This window comes from Populus alba, chromosome 6, assembly GCF_005239225.2.
Source record: "Populus alba chromosome 6, ASM523922v2, whole genome shotgun sequence".
Taxonomy (NCBI): Eukaryota; Viridiplantae; Streptophyta; class Magnoliopsida; order Malpighiales; family Salicaceae; genus Populus; species Populus alba.
The window spans coordinates 19,275,162-19,298,929 of record NC_133289.1 but is presented as its reverse complement, the minus strand read 5'-3'; the positions used below and the strand labels follow the sequence as shown (position 1 = coordinate 19,298,929).

General features: G+C 34.7%; 1 protein-coding gene, 1 long non-coding RNA gene and 1 pseudogene across 3 annotated transcripts; 2 read left to right on the top strand and 1 right to left on the bottom strand.

Annotated features, from left to right (window-relative positions):
• Window positions 1–7,665: 7,665 nt before the first annotated feature.
• LOC118030859 ((21S)-21-acetoxyl-apo-melianone synthase SDR) lies at window positions 7,666–12,221 on the bottom strand. Its single transcript, XM_035035160.2, has 3 exons — window positions 12,083–12,221; window positions 11,267–11,799; window positions 7,666–8,017 (listed from the first exon to the last, which is right to left on the bottom strand). The coding sequence occupies exons 1-3, from the start codon at window positions 12,115–12,117 to the stop codon at window positions 7,758–7,760; spliced, it is 828 nt and encodes a 275-aa protein (XP_034891051.2). The 5' UTR covers window positions 12,118–12,221; the 3' UTR covers window positions 7,666–7,757.
• Window positions 8,188–10,823, top strand: LOC118030729 (uncharacterized). Of its 2 annotated transcripts, XR_004684372.2 has the most exons (6): window positions 8,188–8,662; window positions 8,770–8,803; window positions 9,592–9,776; window positions 9,854–9,927; window positions 10,229–10,392; window positions 10,539–10,823. It is a non-coding gene; the product is annotated as an uncharacterized lncRNA (long non-coding RNA). The 2 variants fall into 2 exon arrangements; XR_012170139.1 differs by having other exon boundaries at window positions 8,197–8,662; window positions 9,854–10,392.
• A 6,671-nt stretch (window positions 12,222–18,892) lies between the features above and the next one.
• LOC118030858 (secoisolariciresinol dehydrogenase-like) lies at window positions 18,893–20,201 on the top strand (annotated as a pseudogene).
• The last annotated feature ends 3,567 nt before the right edge of the window (window positions 20,202–23,768 follow it).

The window sequence follows — 23,768 nt, the reverse complement described above, 5'->3', positions numbered from 1 at the left end:
TAATTTGTTTTTGTACTTTTTTCGCTAGTAAAGCCATTGATAATAATATATTTTTATTACCAATGGACTTACAATCAAAAAAAAAATTACCGATGAAAGATTCACCAACAACGAATTTCCATCTATGATTATGTTAAGAAATTAATTACCAACAAAATATTAATATAAATACCGATAAAAAAATTTCATTAGTAAATATAAAGATTATGGTAGTGAGAATGCTACCATAGGGCTGGTCCAAGATGCCTGCATAGTCTTACATCATTTCGAGCTTCCAAAGTTAAGCTATAGTGGTGTTAACAAGGTTGATTATATCATCTTCATTTGATACATCACAATGAATGTAGCAAACATTTTCACCCAGCTTATCAGCAATTTCTTGGCCTAGTGTATCTTGAATATCTGCTGTCGCACGTGTGCGGCGTCGCGGCCATCGCCCTCCACACTCAATTTGTGTGTATCTGGAAAATATGGAGAGACAAGGAATTCGTTGTCTCTTATCAGTGAAAAAATAGAATGGGAGTTGCCACCTAGTATTCTGATCACTAGAAACCCTAACTGGTCTCAGAAATCGGGTACGGAGACTGATTGCGTAAATGGAAGGTATTAGCACCCCAAATACGCCCTACCTAAGGTAAGCTGCATTGTTTTATTTGTCTGATCAAAATCTAAGGTTTGGTTGTGTTTTCTAATTATTGGTCCTGTCTGTCTAAGATTCAAGAAAAGCCCTCCTAAAAAGGAGGTTCTTATCTTAATGGGGTAAAACCTAACCGTTCTATCATAAAAAAAAAAAACTACGTTTTTAATCTCGGGAGTACGTTTTACGTATAAATTTGTAATCCCGGATATTAAAAGAAAACAAAATAATTTTTTTGGATTTTTTAAAATATTGGCCAAGTTCTCATGACTTTAATAAACTGGTTATTAAAGCCAAAATGCATGCTAAATTTTTTTTTTTGAAGTTTTCTTTGTTGTATGAAAATACAATATGATTTTTTTAAAATTTTTTTAGAGACTTGGCCGTATGCATGAAAACAAAATTTTTTTTGTTTTTGAGTTTTGATGAAAACCGGGTATTTTAATACCGAATTTGTATTTTTACAATGTAAAGATACAAACCAAATATTCCAAAAAATATTTTTTTAATTTTTCTCTTAACAAAAAAAAAAAATTGGGCCGGACCTGGCCCACCCATCCTGGGCTGGGCCTGACCAGGCCCATATACTGTGGGCTGTACTCAGCCAAGCTACGTGGGCTGGGCTGATGTTCCAGCCCATAACCAAAATACTGGTTACTGTGCTGAGCACAGTAACCATGTAATTATAATTAGCCGGCTACTGTGCTCATGCACAGTAACCGGTTAATTATTTCTCTTGCTGCAGAAATGTGAACAGTACACGCTCTGCATGCAAGATACCCAACCAAGAAGACGAGAAGACAAAGAAGAGTGTTACCTGGAATGGAAGTGCTCTGGTAGCTGAGCTGACGGCGGCTTGCGGTGGCGGTCAGGTGTTGTTCCAGGCGGCGATGCTGCTGTTACAGTTTTTTTCTTCTTCCCACTGCCTTCTGCTATCTCTGACCCTCCCCCTTGTTTGTTCTATTATTCCCCGTTTATGGTCTGGCGGTGGTGGCAGACGGTGGCTGAGGCGGCGGTCTTTCTTCTTCTCTCCTCTACTTCGTTGTGCTGTTTTCTTCCTTTGTTTTTCTTTCTTTCTATCAACAAGGTTTCTTCCCTCTCTGCAGTGGATGTGTGGCCTCCATCTTGTTCGCAGTGGATCACAGTGGCGGGGGAGAGGCACGACGGCAGCTGCTGTGGTTTTTTCTTCTTCCCCGTGTATTGCCTCTTTCAACAACATCCTCTTCTCTCTGTTTTATTCCTTTTCCCACTCTCTGGTTCTGCTGGCGTAGGCAGCACTGATGGTGGTGGAATGGCGGTGCTGGATGGTGTTGGCCGCGCTGGTGTTGCTCCTGCGGTGGACGCTGTTTCAAAGCTGAGGGAGCAGAAATGGTGGCTGGTGAGGAAGGTAGCTTTCTTCTCTGTGCAGAGGCGTGAGCCTCTTTTTTTTCTTTTGCTGGCCGCTCTTCCCTTCTCCAGAAATGCCCCCAGGTTCGTTCCTCTCTTTTCCCTTTTCAAAGCCTTTCTCCTCTCCCTCTCCTTTCGCCCTTCATTTCCCCTGTATTTATAGGCAGCCGGGGGAGAGGCACCATACCCTGTCCAAGTGCAGGGCATGGTGGCGTGGGATGGCTCCTGCAGCCGTTGCAAGGCATGGCCTTCTTTTCATCATGGTGGAGCGTCTCCTGTTTCTCCATTAATGAGGGGGTATGGTTGTGTAAGTGTGAGTATGGGTCATGCCGGATTTTTAGGCAAGTGAGGTGGAGAGAGAAAGCGGGAAGAATGATTTAAAATCATCTTCTTTCCTGCCTCTGCATGCGCAGGGAAGAAGGAGAACAATACCGTTCAAAACAGCACTGTTTTAGGTTTTAGTTTTTTTTTTTTTTATTAAATAAAAGAAAATGTAATTTGGAATAACCCAAAAATGGGTTATGACATCTGCAATAACCACTTTGGCACCATTTTCCTGTAAAAGGTTCACAGTAGCTGCTCCAATTCCACTTGCAACTTTAGTGACAAATGCCACCTTGCCTATTATTCTGAAAGTGGAATTGCGTGAATTTGTATTCTTATCGAAAATGAAAACAGTAATATTCTCAAAGGTTATTGAGGCGCCAAGGAATTTTGAGTGACAAAAGCAATCTCTTTCCTATGGCCACCCACCAGTGGATGTATCCAATCAATATATATATATATATATATATATCAGAAATTAGAGATTTAGGTTATATCGAGAAATTTTAGCATAAAAACTTTGTTGTTATTATCCTATTTTATTTATTTATTTCATATTGAGTGATTATTTTTAATTTGAATTTGTTCTAGCTCATTAGATATTATTTAGGGGTTATTTCATTATTGAACTTATATTAGTTGATTACTAATTTAAACACATTAGCTTGAGACCCAAAAGGGGTCCATTAGGGTTAGTTACAGGAGACTATATTATGTTTTTTTGAGTTGAAAATTTCAAGAGCAAGTTTAAGAATAAACATGAGTTTTTTTTTGTTTGTTTGTGGCAAAACAATCTTTCTTTGCAGGGACAAAGATCATACATTAACTTATCAAATAATAAATGACTTCATGGCATCATTTACATACTTAGGGTTCTTAGATACATGGTTATCTTTGGATTCAAGTTTTTTTCAATACCTTTAGTTCTTAGGTATAGGACTACCTCTGAGTTAGGGTTCTATCAAACCTGATTTTTAGCTTTCTAAGTTGTTATCTACTTTGTTGGGGGTTGCTTGACTATGTAATCAAAATATTCACATCAAAATTAGGTTTATAGGATTTATAAAATATAAATATTATTATTTATTAGAGTTTTTATCATTGCTAGGAGTTAGTAGTTGATTAGTTTTCATCTTAGCTAGATAAAAATAAACCTTACTTAGACTAGGATACAAATCTTAGTATAAGGAGGACTTGCAAGGCTATATATAACTACCTTAAACAATCAGAGTTATTTATAAGAAAGCATAAAAAATAAGAAGGAGAAAGTGTTAGCTGCTATTTTGTTCTTAAGAGCAAAACCAACATGAGTTTGGTTTAATAATTGGTGGTGGTGGTGGTGGTACTTGTAGTCATGGTAATGGTGGTGATAATAGCGATGGTGGTGGTCGTGGTGATCGTAGTATTGGTGGCGGTAGTGGTGGTCGTGGTGCTAATGGTAGTAGTAGTAATAATAGTAGTCATTGTGGTGGTGTTCATGGTAGTAGTAGTAGTGGTAGTGTGAGTAGTCATCATGGTGGTGGTGGTGGTGGTAATGATGGTCGTATTAGTGGTGGTGGTCGTAGTGGTGGTGGTGGTGGTGGTGGTCATGGTAGTAGTAGTAGTCGTCATGGTGGTAGTGGTGGTGGTGTTGGTGTTAGTAGTCGTGGTAATGATAATAATAGAAGTAGTAGTAGCAGTAATAGTGGCGGTGATGATAGTAATAGTGGTGGTGGTGGTCATGGTAGTAATAGTGATAGTGGTTGTAATAGTATTAGAAGTAGTAGTTGTAGTGGTGACAGTAGTAGTAGCAGTGATAGTAGTAAAATTGATAGTGGTAGTAATAGTAGTAGTTGTGGTAGTCGTAATAATAATGGTGGTGGTAGTGGTAGTTGTAATGCTAATGATAGTAGTGGTAGGGGTAGGGGTGAGCAAAAAAACTAACAAAAAGATTAAACCGAGAAAACAAAAAAAACAAAAAAAACTGAACCATGAAAAAAACCAATTAAACTGATTAGAATATTTTAAAAAAATTTAGTTCAGTTTGATTTCGGTTTCATAAACCTAAAACCAAAAACCCTCAACCAAACCGAATCAGTTTAGTTAAAAATGAACCTAACTTAATTACCGAACCAAAATCGAAACCCATCACAAAGTCTAAAAAGCTCAAAAAACAATATAGTTTTTGGTTTGTAATATAAAATAATTGAACCAAATCGAAACCAAATCTAACAGAACCGAAATCGATCAGTTGTGTTTTAGTTTTTAATATAAAATAACCGAACTGCACTGTCGCACCCCCAAAAAAATAATAAAAAAGTTGGTTTTTGCGACATTCGACTGGCGACTTTCGTTTTGTTCCGTTTTGCTGATTTGGTTCTTTGGAGTCGCCACCTAGTATTTTGGTCACTAGGAACCCTAACTGGTCTTTCAGAGATTCTAAGGTAAGGGACTGGTTGCGTAAAGGGAAGGTATTAGCACCCCTAGTACGCCCTACCTAAGGTAAGCTGCTTGGTGTTTGGTTTGCCTTATAATTGCTATGGTGTTGATATTTTTTAGGCTCGTCAATTGATTTTGGATAGAAATCTAAGGAGATTCCATGTGCTTTCAAAGCTCATTTTTCTCTTAGTATTTCAAAAGTTTGTGACACATAAATCGTGAAAAGAAAAATAAATAAATAAATAAATTAATTAATTAATTTTGAAATGTCCTTGATTATAATCAAGGCTTCTTTCAAGAATGTGCGCGGATTTATTATTCCCAATAATATTTTGGATATTCATCCTTTTAAGGATTTCTTTATCCAAACATTAGTGGTGAATAATAAATAAATTCCCTCTCCAAAAATAAGATTTTTATAGTTTTTGGAATATTGGCCAATACCCTTTGGAGTTTTACAAACATGTTGTAAAATCCAAAAATGCAGGAAAATAATTTTGTGTTTAAGAAATCTATGCGAAAAACACACTTTCGAAGCTTCCAATATATATATATATTTTTTTATAAAAAGAACTTTGAAAACATGTTAGAGTATTGGCCGTATGCAACACGCAAGAAAAATATTTTTTTTTTTAAACAATATTATTTTTTTTTTGACGAAATCAGGTATTTTTAATATTGAATTTGTATCTCCACAAAATAAAAATACAAACTAATATTAAGTCATTTTAAAAAAGATGTACAAAAAAAAAATCAACAATATTTTTAAGGAATTTTAGAAAATTTTGAAAGTAAAAAATAAATTTATCTTTGAAAATTTCGGATGTCTTGACGAAAATCAGATATTTTAAATACTGAATTTATACCTCCACAGTATATAAAAAAAATACAAACCCCCTTTAAAATATATATATATATACATATGAAAGGAAAAATAACAACATTTTTTTTTAGATTTTCAGATTTTTTTAAAAAATATTTTATATATATATATATATATATATATATAACATATAAACACATATATATTATAATATAATAATATAATATAATTATATATTAATTATTAAGGGGGCTGGGCCGGCCCAAATGAATGGGCCAGGCTCAGCCCCAGAAAAAAAAAAGAGACGGGCCGATCTCGGCCCGAATTACCTTGGGCCGATCTCGGCCCGAGAAACAAATCTGGGCCGATCTCGGCCCGAAAACTTCAAGTGGGCCGATCTCGGCCCGATAAAATCCTATGGTCTGGGCCAAGGACGGCCCAGACTTGCAAGGCTGGGCCAGAATCGGGCTGGCCCAGCAGCTCCAGGCCCAGCGGGGGGGAGAATTAATTTTCTCCCCCCCGCCTCCTGCATGCAGCATGCATGCAGGAGACAAAAAAATCTGCAGAAAACAGGGGGGGAGAAAACGTACCTGGCGTGGAGGAGGCGGTCGCTGGCGGTGGTGTGGCTCGTGCACGGAGGCTCCGGGCGGCGGCGCTGCGGCTGTTCGGTTCGCTCTCTCTCTTCGGTCTCCTCTCTCTCTCTCCTCCTTTCGGTTTTTTGTTCTCAGTGGCTGCCTATTCTCGGTTCGGTTTTGGTTTTGTTTCGGTTTCCTTCTTCTTGGTTTGTTTCTGTTCTTCTCTCTCTCTTCGGGTCACTCTCTCTCTCTTTCTCTCTTCGGGTCTTTCAGTTTTTCTTCTTCTTTTTTTTTCTTCGGTTTTTCTTCTTTATTTATAGGGGGAGCACGGGTAGGGGACCGTGGTTAGTGCGCCTTCAATCACGCATGGCTGGTCGGTTCTTTCGGTGGTGGTGGTGGGGGCGAGGAGAGAGAGAGACGCGGGAGATTTTTTCAAAATTTTTTACCTTCTGTTCTGCTACAAACGGGGGGGAAGGAGATGATGAACAGTGTCGTTCAAAACGACACCGTTCTGATTTCCCCTTTTTTTTTTTTTTTTTTTGTATATGAAACGGCGTCGTTTTGAATAAAACACGCCGTTTCATTTAAGTGGCCAAACTTCAAATCAGTCCTCCAAATTCGGTCCCCGCCCTTCTTGTTGGCCGCCTTTTTCATTTTGGTCCTTGGAATCTGATTTATGCAATTTAGCCCTCAATTGATTAATAAACTTTCAATTTCTTCAATTAGGCCCCTGAACTGAAAAATTAGCAGCCCCTCCATTTACGCGCCTCTTCCAATTTGGTCCCTGGTTTCGGATTTTCTCAATTAAGTCCTTAATTGGCCCTTAAACTTCAATTTTTATGCAATTGAGCCCCTGATTTGACCCAATAAATTCCTAAAAAATATATTTTGGCCCCAGAACTTAAATTTCTCCAAATTAAAGCCCAAATTGACTTAAAAATCAATTTTTCTTGGAATCAAATCTTCTATAAATTCAAATAAAAATCCAATTAAGTCCATAAAAATCCAATTAAGCCCATAAAAATCCAAATTTGGGCTTTTCTCCCTAAAATTCAAATTTTTCTTCTCAATAGGGCTTTCATCCTTCAAGAATATACTGTCAAAAATTTAATCCTTGTATTTTAAAATTCCTTGACCAATTTTCTGACTGTTTTCTGGGCGCTTCTGCCTCCGGTTATTTTTCTAACCTCTTTTGGCTATTTATTTTATTTTTCATGGGGACCCAAAAATGGGTTACAACATGCACCAAAACCAGTAAGTTGAAATTAGTTTTAGTTCTGTTTCAGTTTTATTTTTTGTATTTAACAAAATTTCAGTTTTATTGTTTTTATAAATAAAAATCAGACCGAATAAAAAATAATCACCCCTAAATAGTGGTAGTGGTGGTGATGATGAAATTAATAATGAATTAGTAATGATGATGTAGTTGTGATAATAATAGTAGTGATGGTGGTGCTGGTGGTGGTAATGGCAGTGACAGTGGTAATACAAAATTACTTTCACAAATTAAAAATTTATTCAACACATTTCCGAATACATTGAGAATTCTGCTAATTTTTTGAAACCAAGAAAGAAGCACATCAACGAGATCAACTTATAATTTAGCGGGGTACAAAGCTTGCATCATTGTAGGATTAACAACACTGAACCCACCATCCACGACAAGATTCATCCCACTCACATAATTTGCTTCATCACTAGCCAAGTATAGTGCAGCCCTTGCCATGTCTTCCACCTTGGGCATCTTCCCCTTTAGATTACCCATTTGTCCCAGTAATTCTTCTATCATTGGTGCAGTATCTGCTGAAAATCCCTCACACATGGGGGTTGCTACTACAAATGGCGAAACACACACTACTAGAAAAAGGGCCAATTAGCATCTGAATTTAGCAACGGATAATTCCGTTGCTAAATTTAGCAACGGATTTGCAACGGATTGTATATATATTAATTTTTTAATATCAGCAACGGATTTTAGTAACGGAAAATCCGTTGCTAAATTCACCTTGAATTTAGCAATGGATTTTCCGTTGCTAATTAAAAAAATAATTATTTAAATTATAATATAAAACCGAAATTACGAGCATCGTTGATTACATTTACAAGGATGAAATCTGAGCCGTTTATTTATCGTTGGCTTTGGTAAATCTCACCTGCACTCTCCCCCCACACCAAATGCAAATTAACAAAGACCAAATGAACAAAACCAACAGATGCAAATTAATGATCTTCCACTCTTCCAGTCTCCTTCGTCCCTAACAACACCGATCCATAACTGTAGAAAAATCACCCTCTCTTCATCGATTTGTTTTTCCTTTATCCCAAACATTTAATCTTCTTCGCGTCTTCAGCGGTGCTAATTTTTTTTTCTTCATCTTCCTCTCCTTCATCTGAACAAATCGAACCAGACCCATCATTAATATCACCATCGAACATGCTGATTTAAGGTTTCTCCTTGTAAACGGGTTGGGTGTTTCACGGTTTTCTTTAATAGTTCAGGTAAGTAATTAAGGGTTTTTGTTTTTGTTTTTGTTTGTTGCAATTTAACTTGCACTAACAATTTTTCACCTAACTTTCCCAATCTCAAGTTTTTTTCTGTCCTGTAGAACAATCTCGGTCACCTGTAACTCAAGAACACAGGTAACTTTTTTTTTGTCAATGCTTTGAATAATGGTTTTAGGCTATTAATTCGATAATATAGGGGTTTAGAAATGTTTTTACCATGATCTAGAACCTAATTATGCATGTGTAATTGATAATTTATCAAAACCCCCAATTCAATTTTTAGGGTTACGGTTCATAAATTTTTTGATGTCCCATCAGTTGAGCTATAATAATTTTTGCTTCCCTTTGGTTTCTTTTTGCCAGTAGATAGTTGTTTTCCCCCATGAGATACGTTCATATCATTGTGTAAATGGGATGCTTTTTTCTCTTCAAACTACTGTTTTGTAAGATCCAATGCTCTATCTCCACATTTTCTCATCTCCTCATGCATATAATAATTGTCTTTAAACAAAGCAAGGCTTTTATCACCTTTGCTCCCATTTTCTCTCGGGTCACAACCTAATGTTTTATTTTCCTGAACTTTTCCAGTCAAAGTAGCTTTTGCACTCGGTTCATGAATCTTGCAAGTTTGTTGGCTAAATAATTCCTTCTTTGCCCCTCTCAAATTGGCTCTGAATATTATACCCTGTTGTAACTTGCTACCCTGTTGCTTCAACTTTTTACATTGTAATGCTCTACTTCTATAATTTTGAAGTGTTACAGCAGCGTATGGATGTTGTTAAAATGTAGAGAGTCTAGCAACTGGTTAACCTGTGATGCATTTTCTTCTTCTGTAGCAGTCCAAGTGTTTCTTTTTTTCTTGCTGTGATTTGATTATTTTTATTCTATTTTTTATTAATGACACAATTATTATACACATCCAGAACAAGAGGCGGGCTTTTCTTTGTTTTCCATGCTAGTAGAATACATATCAAGTACGCAGTGGAGGAAGATTGTCGACCATTTCAGAACCAGAAGAGGGCTTTTGTTTTTGAAGCATCTCCAGTTCCATAGACTGTGCCAGCTTATACACTGACCTCTTGTTTCCCTACATGGTCACGAGTTCAAGGTGATAGAAGTATATTTAGCTAATTATTAGCACGCTGTCATTAACATAATTTCCATTTAATGATGGTTCTGTTGCAGCTTTCGGAGACTTTTAGAGACTTCTCGTGGTATAAGAACAGGAGCAGGCACTCCATACTTTACGTGAGGGAAAGGTAAATCTTCTCTCCGTCATTCTATATTTGCGGACTATTTTCTGCTTACTTCTGTAGAACTTCGATGATCGATCTCTTTTAGTTTTTCTACTTTGAAGTCAGCAAAAACAATTATACCTGCCGTGTGCGCTCGAGAAATAATGCAGAAAAAAGACCAGAATTATGACCGCAATAAAATTTCCATTATGATCTAACCATAAATAATCATGGGTTAAATGTTAACCATGACTGCAAATCTTTCAGTTTGTAATTGTTGTAGACGATGAAAATGGGGATATTGAAGGAAACCTTATCATTGCAGCATCTCTTGCAAGTCCTCAGCAGGTGTCATTTCTGATTAAGAATGGATCAGGAATTGTTTCGGTAGGCATGAAAGAGGAGGATCTTGAAAGACTTAAGCTTCCTCTGATGTCGCCAGAGACAGAGAACGAAGATTCATCTGCCCCCACGTTAACAATCACTGTGGTATGTTTTAATTCTTAGATCTTAATAGATATCCATTTCACTCCTGTGTATATAATCCTACTAAAGAAAAGTTCTTTGTAATCCTATAAGTCATTAAAATCTGTTAAACATGTTTGATTAATTATCATTTTTCCCCTGCTTTTCAGGATGCAAAATCTGGAACATGTACTGGAGTATCAGCATCAGACAGGGCTAAGACTGTTCTTGCTCTTTCTTCTCCTGAGACCAAGCCTGAAGATTTTAGAAGGCCAGGCCATGTGTTTCCACTCAAGTATCGCAACGGTGGGGTTTTAAGAAGAGCTGGCCATACAGAGGCTTATGTAGATTTGGTGATGTTGGCTGGATTGCCACCAGTTTCTGTTCTTTCGGCAATTATTGATCCAGACGGTTCTATAGCAAGAAAAATAGATTATTTTTATTCTATTTTTTATTAATGATACAATTATTTTTAATATTAAATTATGTTAGTTGCATATATTCCACAACTTTTAAAATATCCATAAATAAATAAATTAAAATTCATTTTAATAAATAAATAATAATTAATTTAATAAAAAATAATATAATCACCAAATTCTCTGTTGGTGATTGTGAATCAGCAACGGAGAATCCGTTGCTGATTCACAAAATGAGCAACGGATTTATCCGTTGCTAAACTGAGCAACAGATAATCCGTTGCTACCTCTTAGCAACGGATAATCCGTTGCTGCCAAATCAGCAACGGATAAATCCGTTGCTAAAAAATCAGCAACGACAAATCTGCATCTGATTTTTGCCGTTGCTGATTCCGTTGCTAAATTATTTTAGCAACGGATTGTAGTGTTATTTGCAACGGAGCAGTCCGTTGCTAATTAATCCATTTTTTTGTAGTGACAATTTACTCTTATACCGTACTGCCCTAACTCAGCCGCTAAGTTTTTCGCTAACCCCACGACACCATGTTTGGTCACTGCATAAGCGGGAGTTGCAAGTCCACCAATAGCTGTACAAGCACTGGCGGTGAATAAAATGCAACCCTGACCTTGGGTTACCATGACCCTAGCTGCATGTTTGGCTCCAAGGAAACAGCCTACCAGGTTTACACCAATTAGGCGGTCTAGATCTGATTTCGGGGTGTCCAAAATGCTTCCTAAAGAACGATCCAGGATGCCTGCATTGTTATACATTATATCAAGCTTACCATACTTTTTAACGGTGGCGTCAACAAGATTGCTAACTTCATCTTCGTTTGAAACATCACAGTGGATGTAGCAAACATCTTCACCAAGTTTTTGAGCTAGGGCTTGGCCTAGGTTGTCTTGGATATCGGCAAGAACGACCTTAGCACCATTTTCATGGAAAAGTTGCCCTGCACTTGCTCCTATGCCGCTTGCGCCGCCGGTTATGATTGACACCTTGCCTGCTAACCTGAAATAGTACTGTCGTTAATTAAAGACAAGCTGAAATGTGAAAACAAACATCTAAACGCAAATGCTGTACGTTATCCACTGTGAAATGGTGCCAGTGATCAAATATTTAGTTGGAGCTTTTGGAGGGAACCCAAACTGATAAAATTAGTACACGTTATAATCTTGCAATGTTACAAGCATAATGAATTCAAGGCGAATCAGAGTTAATTGGGAATATTTCCAAGTTCAAACAGGAAGAAACTATACAGAGTGCAAGATTAAAGGAAGTTCATTTTGATTACCTTTTCTGTGATGCAACCAAACTGGTACCTGTCATTTTAGTAAATATATGGAGCTGGAGGTACCTAGGGAAAGAAGATAAAAAGCTTGACTTTTGCTCTGCGTCTTTACTTGAAGGCTTTTGTACATAGATTGTTTCATATATATATATAGCTCCGCAGAGTCCTCAATAGAAAAAAGAAAAAGAAAACGTGGTATTATTCTCACATTACTTATAAAATTCTGGAGGGTTTTATTATTTTAATATATAGACTAGCCACACAAAAACTAATTCTAGGGAGGTATGCACCATATATGCATGACTCGTTTCGTGCATCACTTAATTTGGACGACCACAATTCCCCCCCCCCCCACAATTAATACATCGAGGAAAGAGAGAACAGAAGAGTATAAAGAAAATCGGATGCGAGAACTACATCATTTCTTCACTAGAGACACGCGCTGCCATGGGATGAAGAGGATGACATGATGATTTCGATGACAACAAAGAAAGGTCGTCTAGGGTCCTGAAGGAAGCTGTATGTGCCGCCCAAACATGGTGGCTTGCTTACATGCTGATTGACGAGTGATTTGGACGTGCCAACTATTTTCTTAACTTGGTTCCTCATTCATTTTTATTTATTTATTTATTTCCTGATTCCTCACCAAAGATTCATGTTTTTTATTTGTTCTTCATCCCACTCGAGCCGTACGAAGTCTAAATTGATAAGAAAGGAAGGGAAGGGAAGGGAAAGGATAGATAATTTCTTTTTACGTGGCACTGGTTTTTTAATAACTTTTGATTTTTTTTTTATTTTAGTTTGTGGTTAGCGTGTATTGATTCAATATTACAATACACCCCCCCCCCTCCCCAATTTATTGTTTCATACTTAGCCTAACAGAGTTAGGCAGGGCATTTGGTTTAGGTAGATCAGGTTTCAAATTAATTGATCAAATCACGATCTAGGCTCTAGCCTGTTGGTCGAATGTTTTTTACATATTAAAAAGTTTTTATTTCTTTTTCTATATTTGATATAAAATATTTTTTATATTTTTTTACTCATTTACAATACATGAATGTTAAAAAAAAAAACATTTATACAACCATACAGTGAAACGCGGGTACCGGAAGGTACTTAGATTTAAGAATAATACAATTGATAAATATTGTATTATTAATCTTATTATATAAATATATAAAATCCAATCAGAATCTGCCTTGGAGAAGATTAATTGCACCTCCCTTACACCTACCACCTTCCCTTTGCCTTCCTAACTTATACAGAGACAATTAATAGACAAACCCGGAGAAGTATGACCATAATTGCACAGCAATTAATTCTATTGTTGGCGGAGAAAACTCGAACGGCTAGAGTACCTGATCACAACTACTAGTTTGGGGTCAGAATAATGGGCGCAGTTCAGTGATATTTGTATATTCTCCACTGCTCTTCATTAATTACTATCTCTTCTTTATATGAGACCAGTAGTCATTATTTTGGAAAATTCAAAGTTTTAGGGACCTCCACCAGCCAAAGGAGCATTTGTTTTCGTGTTGAAGTGAGTTTGGCTACCCAGCTAAACCCAACATAACAATTATTTTTTAAAATATATTGAGATAATATTTATTTTATTTTTTATATCATCAAAGTAAAAAATATTTATCCAACCATACAGTAAAACGCGGGTACGGAAGGTGCTTAGATTTAAGAATAATATAATTGATAAATATTGTATTATTAATCTTATATATATATATATATATATATATATATATATATATATAATCAGAATCCGCCTTCGGGAAGATTAATTGCTCCTTCCTTACACCTACCACCTTTGCCTTCCCAACGTATACAGAGACAATTAATAGACAAACCCGGAGAAGTGTGACCATAATTGCACAGCAATTAATTCTATGGTTGGTGGAGAAAACTCGAAACGGCTAGAGTCCCTAATCACAACTATAGTTTGGGGTCAGGATAATGGGCGCAGTTCAGTGATGTTTGTATACATATGTTGATTTACTATAATTTCGGTGATATTGTATTGGGACCAGAGTAAAGGGTGCAGACGTCGAAATAATATATATTTAAAAAAAAAAACATTATAATATAATTGTTATAGACAGGGATAGTATTAACATTATAATTCAAACATTATAGTATAGTAATTCTAATGATAGTTAGATTAGTCATATAATGTTTAATAAAAAATATTCTTTATTAACATTTTAGGTTATAGACAGGGATGTTTAACTTGTTTATTTCATAGAAAATATTAAATTATAATTTTTTTTAATATATTCAAGGTGTTTTATTATTATTATTATTATTATTTTACAATATATATTTTCACATATATGAATATTATTTACAATAGCATATCCACAGTAAGTTAATATATTTTTTTTAAAATGTAAAACAAATATAAAAAGTCTTAATAATATTTTAAGTATCCTGGGTATGGCGGTCAAGTAAAACCCAATATTCTCGGGTCTGATTGCAAAACTAAACTCAATATTCTAAATAAAAATAAAAATAAAAATATCTTAAAAGAAAAAAAAAGTTAAAGAAGTTCCTTTACTTTAGGAGAAAGCATAAAAATTAGAACTCTAATTTTTTAGATAATATTTTTTTATTTTTTAAAATTGATTTTTTTATATCATCACATCAAAATAGTAAAAAAAAATATTAATTTGAATTAACAAAAAAAAATAAAATTGAAATTTTTTTGAAAGCATTTTTGAAACGCTAAAAACAAACATGCTTTAATAAGGAAATTCAGCCCGATCTCAAATGAAAAACAATTATCATCACTCAATTTTTGTACTATATAAAATAATTCTCATTAATTTATGTTCTCTTTACCGTATGAAAAAAAATTAAATAAGAGAAAAGAAAAAAAAATTCAAGAGGAAAAAATAAAATTAAGAATATCTTAAAAGGAAAAAGGATGTTAAGCCAAACCTTCTTATGTTGGCGGCCAAGCCAGGACCAATAATATTCTCCCACTGTTCTTCGTTAATTGATTACAATCTCTACTTTATAGGAAGTTTTGGGGACTTCCACCAGCCAAAGAAGCATTGGTATTCTTATTGAAGTGATTTAAGTTTGGCTACCCAACCAGACCGGACGTAACAATTATTTTTTAAAATATATTAAAATAATATTTTTTATTTTATATATCATCACATCAAAAAATATTAATTTGAAATAAAAAAATAAATTTAAATTTTTTTTTAAAAATATTTTTGAAATGCATAAACAAACATGTTTTAATAAGAAAATTTAACCTAACTTCAAATGAAAAAAAATTATCATCACCCAATTTTAATACAATATAAAAAAATATCATTAATTTATTTTCTCAATAAAATAAAATAAAAATTAGTTGCTAGTAGAAAAAAAATAAATTGTTTTTCAAACTCTTTAGTGGGACGATGGTGGTGTGCCAACTTATTTCCATACTAAATCAAATAATTTGACGTGGAGTTTATTATATTCAAATAAATGGAACATAATATATTGTTTGAATTTTTTTTTTCAAAATCAGTCTGAGTTTAAATGAAATTGGATAAATAGTTTTGGAAATAAAACGTAGGATTTGCATAATCAGGCTTCCTGCTTTCTACGTGCCTTGACGTGTACTTGTATGTGAGTTAAAAAATAAAGATGCTCTATAGCATGTAGAGCATGGCTTGGTGATTTAGACGTTTCTATTTATAGCGAGAGAAGATTCAGAACGTTGTTCCGAAGTGTGACTGAGTTTTTTCCCATACTCACAATGAAAAAACAAAAAAAAAATTCAAATTAATATAGCTTAAAACTAATCTTTAAATTAACATAGTTATACTATACATGCAGGTACTATCTATGCAATTAGAAGTGTTGTGCAGATAGTATCTTCGTAACTATCAAAATTTGTTTTCTCCAAATCTTTTGCATTCCAATTAAACACAATGCAAACCCATGACACTCATTTGACTTTTCATTATCAGTTTCAAAGTTGGTTTTTCTTAGAAATTATAAATTTATTTCATCAATATTTATCTAAAGACATCAAGAATTTTATTATTAAAGCTCTGGCCTGTCTAATTCATTCATTCTTTCATTTCATTTTCTTTTCATCTCTTATCTCTTGTTTTTTTTATGCCATCTCATCGTTATGTTTTCTAACAATTGAATTATTTTTTTTGCCATTGAAATCTTATAAGAAAGATTGAGTCAACTTGACTCGGTTAAAAATCTAGAACAACTCTCAATTAGGCTGACTCGTGACCGAGGATAACACACGGGTTAAAAACTCATTGACTTTTTATTTTTTTTGACAAAAAACAAGATTTTTTTTTTAAATTAAAACAACTCAAATTGACCCAAACAATACGTGACTAGGGCCTTGTCCTAAGTCAACTTTTGAGTTGGGTTTTAAAAATTTAATAATAACCACTTTACTAATACATTGACTTAGTTCAAGTCAAGTTGATCCTCCCAATTAATGACCTGAGCATTGTCTCGGGCCAGCTCTCGAGTTGAGTTTAAAAGTATGATAATAACTACTTTTATTTTTATGTTGAGCAAAGTCAACCTGAATTGACCTTCCCAACCGTTACTCGGGCCTTGCCTCGAGTTGATCCCTAAGCTAGATTTTTAAAACTATGATAATAATCATTTTATTTTTACATTGACCAATATCAATGATCAACTCAACCTATGATCTAAACCCTATGCTAGATTGACCCCTGTGTTAGGTTTTAAAATTGTGATAATAATTATTTTTATTCTTATATTAACTTGGGTCAACTCGTGACCTAGGTCTTACCTTTAAATCGACCCCAAGTTAAGTTTTTAAACTATGATAATAACTATTTTTATCATTATATATTTTAGTTGAATAATTTTAAAATTAAGAGTTTTTTATAAGGATATTTTAGAAATAAAAAATAAAAAAATATTATCTTTGAAGACATATATATCCCCTCTGCATCTCTTGTTTTGAAAATACAAAAATTTACTATAAAATTATAATATATTTATATTTATTTTTATATCTCTATCTTTTTAGCTAAATATATTTATGTCTCTATTATCTTAATTTATTCATTCTATCCAGGATAGTAACCAAATCATTACCTTATATCTATTTTTGTTCTCTTTTAATGTTTTGATATGATTATTTAAATTAAATGAATATAATTTAACTCATTATCTAATTACTTTAGGATAAAAAGGTAACAATTTAACTCATTATCTAATTAGTTTAGTATAAACATGGTAACAACTTAACTCATTATCTTATTTTTTTTTTTTCATTTAGTCCAAATCATGGAATTTAAAATCTGAATCATTGAATTCAAATTAAATGAATATAATTTAACTTATTATCTAATTAGTTTAGGATAAAAAGATAACAATTTAACTCATTATCTAGTTTAGTATAAACATGGCAACAACTTAACTTATTATCTTTTTTTCTTTTAATTTAGTCAAAACCATGGAATTTAAAATTAATAATTAATGATGGGATTCTGAACATCACCTGTCATGTTTTTTAAATAAAGAAAAGAAAATATGAATCGTCATAAAAATAGAAACAACTTTAACTCTTTATTATTTTATTTATTTCACCTAATTCAAATCCATGCTTAATTGGATCCTTATATATATATATATATATATATATATATATATATATATATATATAGAGAGAGAGAGAGAGAGGGGGGGGGACGATAGCAGAGGAGAACTCTGTTTATTTTATTGAAAATAACCTTGGCATTTATAGCCATACAATTCATAACATAAAATACAAAAAACAAAAAAAGAAAAAAAAGAAGGAAGAAGATACTTCCACTATCTTTGAAGACATATATATACCCTCTACATCTCTTGTTTTAAAAATACAAAAATTTACTATAAAATTATAATATATATATATATATATTATTTATTTATATTTTATTTTTATCTTTTTAGCCAAACATATTTATGTCTTTACTATTTTAATTTATTCATTCTATCCAGGATAGTAACCAAATCACTACCTTATATTTATTTTTGTTCTCTTTTAATGTTTTGATACAATTATTTAAATTAAATGAATATAATTTAACTTATTATCTAATTAGTTTAGGATAAAAAGGTAACAATGTAACTCATTATCTAATTAGTTTAGGAATAAACATGGTAACAACTTAACTAATTTTTTTTTTCATTTAGTCCAAATCATGGAATTTAAAATCTGAATCATTGAATTCAAATTAAATGAATATAATTTAACTTATTATCTAATTAGTTTAGGATAAAAAGGTAACAATTTAACTCATTATCTAATTAGTCTAGGATAAAAAAGTAACAATTTTACTCATTATCTTTTTTTTCCCTCCATTTAGTCCAAATCATGGAATTTAAAATTAATAATTAATGATGGGATTTTGAACATCACCTGTCATGTTTTTAAATGAAGAAAAGAAAATATGAATCGTCATAAAAATAGAAACAACTTTAACTCTTTATTATTTTATTTATTTCACCTAATTCAAATCCATGCATAACTGGATCCAAATTAACCCTTAAATTATTAGACCATGAAGGAAAGTAGCAAAATCAAATGTACCATAAGATATATATATATATATATATATATATATAGGAAGAAGATACTCCCACTATTCTACTTCTAAGGATCTCAACAAATTGATCCACGTCTCACAAAATCAAAACTAATAGACAAAGTCTTATGCCTTGCCAGTCGCTACACGTTCATCTTTCTGTTTTCATTTTCTTAGAGATTACAAGTACATCTCTACTTTCTCTCTTCAAGGCGGTAAAACAATGACAACAACAGGATTCATCTCTTCAGTTGCTAGAAGGTACGTAACAGGATTTATCTCTTCAAGCATTGTCGACTTGTCTCTCCGTATGATTCACATATAATAATCATGCCATGCAGATGCAATCTTAGGCACAATTTCTTTGTTCTTGAGCTTGCGTTCAATTCGTTTTGCTCTTATATATTATTACTCAATATTTACATGCGAAGTATTAGCTTCCGAGTGCAGAATCTTAAGCAACGTGCAAGGTGACGTTCTAGCATCATAACTTGTTTCCTTGTAATTCCATTTCTTTTTTCGATGGATCTAGCTATTTAATAAATTAGAAAAAACATTTCCTTCAAATAGACAAAAAAAAAAACTAGAAAAACATCATCATAAAAAATAGAAAAAAAAAATAAAAAAATATCTATTTTTCTTAAAAAGTTCTTGCATTGGTATTTCAAGTCACCCTATTATACATTATATAAAAACAGATTGGGTAATTTGCCATTTATTTCCTTCGACTTGCAGGCTGCAAGGAAAAGTAGCCTTAATCACTGGAGGAGCCAGCGGCATTGGAGAATGCACAGCTAAAGTGTTTGCCCACCACGGTGCCAAAGTGGTCGTTGCTGACATCCAAGATGAATCGGGTCGTTCACTTGCTAAAGCCCTAGTCCCATCAAACTCTACCTATGTGCACTGTGACGTAACTGATGAGGCCCAAGTAAAAAATGCTGTGAACGCCGCTGTCACAACTTATGGCAAGCTAGACATAATGTTCAACAATGCTGGCATTGCTGATGAGAGCAAAGCACGCATAATTGACAATGAAAAGGTTGATTTTGAACGTGTTCTGCAGACTAATGTGACGGGAGTTTTTCTTGGCATCAAACACGCAGCCCGTGTCATGATCCCTAGACGCAATGGTATCATAATTTCAACTGCCAGTGTTAGCTCAAAAGTTGGTGCTGCTGCCTCGCATGCATATTGTTGCTCCAAGCACGCTGTTCTTGGACTCACCAAAAATGCTGCTGTTGAGCTTGGGCAATTTGGCATCAGAGTGAACTGTTTATCACCTTATGCGCTTGCAACCCCTTTAGCAAAACAAGTTATTGGTCTCGATGATGAACACCTTGAGAATTTGATGCACGCTTTGGGTACCCTAAAGGGTGTGACCCTTCAGGCAGAAGATGTAGCCAACGCAGCACTTTATCTGGCAAGTGATGAAGCTAGATATGTTAGTGGGCACAATTTATTCATAGATGGGGGTTTTTACCATTCAGAACCCATCATTCTGCATGTTCCAGTACCCTGAAGAGTCGTCATAAATTGTGCTGCAAATTTATGGGGGCTTCTATTTATTATTGAAAAATTATTGCAATTTCATGAAGCTGGGAAATCCGCTCTAATTGTAATTTGAATCTCACACCTTTTTTGTTTATTATATTTCATCTTCTGCTTTTATATGCAATGCCTTCGCCTTGGGAATTTGACCCTTGAGATTACCCATCATGATAAAATTAATTTTTTTTGAAGATATGTATATCATTTAAACATCAAAGTCTGACAAGATTAGTACAAAAGCTGCAAAATATCTTAATATGGCAAAAGGCCATAAATAAGATAAAACGCAGTCTAAGATAAATAAAAGCAAAGAAAACCAGAGAGAATATCCATCCAAATGAGCTCATAGCTAAGCATTTCTCTACAAAACAAAACAGAAATAAACTCAAAGCCATAATAGCAAAAGACACAAAAACAAGGCACAATATTAATGGTGGAGTCAAAACCAGACAACAAATTCACTTGATCTCTGCACTCCTGTTTTAGCCATGAAATCTGCTATGCAATTACTTTTACGAAAGATATGGGAGAAGGTGATTGAGCCAAAAATATGCATTCAGTCTATTAACATAGGAGAAAAGATTATGATGCTTCCAAGGACGGATGTGAGGCTTATTCATCCAGCTAATAACATTGACAAAGTCAGATTCTATGATAAGGTGTTGATGGTGGAGGAGACAATTAGATGTTGATAGTTCAATGGCTTTGACAATAGCCCCTAACTCTTCAATATTAGAGTCTAAAATCCCAACTAGAACAGAGAACATACCGAGAAGATAGCCATGGTGATTTCACAGCACACCACCTATTCTAGAGGGGCTGGCTTGTTTAAGAGAAGAGCCACCACGTTCCATTTGAGGCTATTAATCATAGGAGGAAACCACATATTATTAATTCTGAAAGAGTGAGCATTGGACCACCGAAGCAAGCCATTGCCGATCTGATCAATCTGTAAGGGAGTATGGGAAATCATAATGGATAGCTTTTAGCCATAGACATAGATGGGTGATAATAAGAAAGAATATTGAATCATAGTCAGGTGTCTTTTGTTGGAAAATCAGATCATTTCGAAGGAGCCAAAAAGACCATGCCACTAAGAAGAACAACATCAACCACGCCTTCATCTGAAAGTGACCATGCACCATGGAGTCCATTGAGACCACAAATCTGAGAAGCTCTTTGGGCAACACCAAACTAAACCCCACCACTTAATGATTTTGGACCAAATGAGCTAATGCTTATGGCAGTGCAGCAGGATATGGTCCATCGACTCTTCCTCTACTAGGCATATAGGGCAATTAGATTTTGAGCTACCCAAAATACCTCTTCGAACCAACAAACATCGGGTGTTGATCCTGTAATGATAGCCATCCAGCGAAAGATCTCTACCTTAGGAGGGACAATACCTTTCTAAATTCTAGCAAAACGAGAAGGCATTGTTTGTGGAAGGCTTTGGACTTAACAATCCACAGAGAGATTTCACTGAAAATCTTCCTGAATTATTGTCCTTCCATATTAGTCTATCCTCTCCATCTTTGTCCATGTGTGTTGTCATAGGATTGCATAGAGTTGATCAAGCAAGCCAATGTAGTGCCCCCGCAGTGGTTGTATCCAGGAAAAAACCAAATCCATTCATACCCTTCCACATTCCCATCTTATCAATGCTGGCAACTTTGTCATTAGATAATTGGAAAAAAAATTAGGGAAGTGCTTTGCTAAACAAGGTTATTGAGCCAGAAATCAAGCCAAAACATAGTTTTTTTTTCCATTTCCGATAAGAAGTAGTGATTGTTCATTCACAATATCCTGACCTAATTATTTCTCACACAATGATTGACAATCTGGGTCATGTAATTGCAGCTCCTGGAATAGGAGCTTGCAGCAGCAGTTTAGAGCAATTGGTGTTATGGATGCTTTTGATCACATCCTTCCACATACTTGATTCCTCCAACCCAAACCCCCATAACCATTTAAAGAGTAGAGCTGTGTTTTTGTCCCTTAAGGAACCAACCCCAAGACCACCCGCAAGTTTTGATAGAGTAATAGTGGCCCAGCTGACATTGCATATTTTGTGCTTTTCCTCATTTCCAGACCAGAGGAAGGATCGAAGTTTCTGATCAATTTTAGAGGCTACCGTAGCAGGCATGAGGAACATAGATAGGTAGTAGATGGGGACATTACTGAGCACAGATTTAATCAAGCACAAATGGCCCCTAATACATAAGAATCTGCCTTTCCACGAAGCCAATCGGCAACTGATATTGCGCAAAATAGGATTCCACATCGTAGCTCTGCCCAAGTTTCACCGATAGGGAGACAAGATACATGAGGGTAGCTGATCTTGCTTGCATCTAGAAGCTGAGTAGTGAAGTTACATGTATGAGCTGCTACACCATACCACAATACTGTTTTTATAGAAGTTGACCTTCAGCTCCGAGACAAGTTCAAAGCATAATAGGATATGTTTAATGTTTTTGCATGCTATATAAAGAGTCTGAACTGAACATAAGGGTGTCGTCCGCAAACTATAAGTGAGATATGACAAGCCCTGTATTACCAATGTTTATACCCAAAGTCAATCCCAAATCACAACCACGCTGCAACATACAACTCAAACCCTGGACTGCAATGTTGAAGAGAAACAGAGAGAGAAGAGTCCTCTGGCGTAGGCTTTTTGCCAGCAGCCATTCCTTTAGTAGGAGCATCCCATTGACAAGCACATACATTTTTGACCCCCCGTTGATAATCATTGCAATAATCTCCATCTCGCCATCTATGTCAAAACCATACTTAGCATAGATTTCATTTAAAATATATTCCCCATAAACTGAATCAAAGGCTTTTATGAAAAATCTAATTTGAAGAGATAAGCTTTACTCCTTTTCTTCTGAAGAAGAAGAAAGAACCTCATTCTGCAATCAAAATGCTTGTCTAAACTTAGCAAACCAAGTTTATTGGTCTTGAGAATTTGATGCACCGCTTTTTGGGTACGACTAGGGTGTGACCCTTTAGTAGAAGATGTAGCAACCATCACTTTAAATCTGGACAAGTGATGAAGCTAAGAAATGGTTAGTGGGCATTTTATTCAATAGATGGGGTTTTTACCATTCAGGAACCTCATTCTGGGCATGTTCACACGTACACCACTGACGAGTGTCAAATTTGCTGCCAATATTTTTGTGGGGCTTCTAACTTATATTATTGAAAAAATTGTTTGCCATTTTATTGAAGTAAGGAATCCGCTCTATTTGTAATTGAATCTCAACAACCTTGTTGTTTAATTATATTTCATCTTCTGCTTTTATATGCAAGATGCTTGTGGCCTTGGGTAATTTGAAACCCTTGAGAATTACCTACCCATCATGATGAAAGTTATTCTTCTATCTTTGATATATCAGTTCGTAATGTTCTAATATATCATACCAGTCTCACACCATGGAAGGACATATCAGTTTCACTTTATAACCATGACTTGTTTTAAGCAGGCATGGTCTGGCTCCTGGAAAGATCCAACTGAGTTTAAACCCTAAGAAAGTAGTCACCTAGGTCCC

Coding starts and splice junctions, on each gene's coding strand:
- LOC118030859 (XM_035035160.2), bottom strand. CDS start 12,117: ATGACAGGTACCAGTTTGGTTGCATCACAGAAAAG. Junction 11,800..12,082: donor TTGGTTGCATCACAGAAAAG/GTAATCAAAATG, acceptor GTACTATTTCAG/GTTAGCAGGCAAGGTGTCAA. Junction 8,018..11,266: donor GTACGGTATAAGAGTAAATT/GTCACTACAAAA, acceptor TTTTTCTAGTAG/TGTGTGTTTCGCCATTTGTA.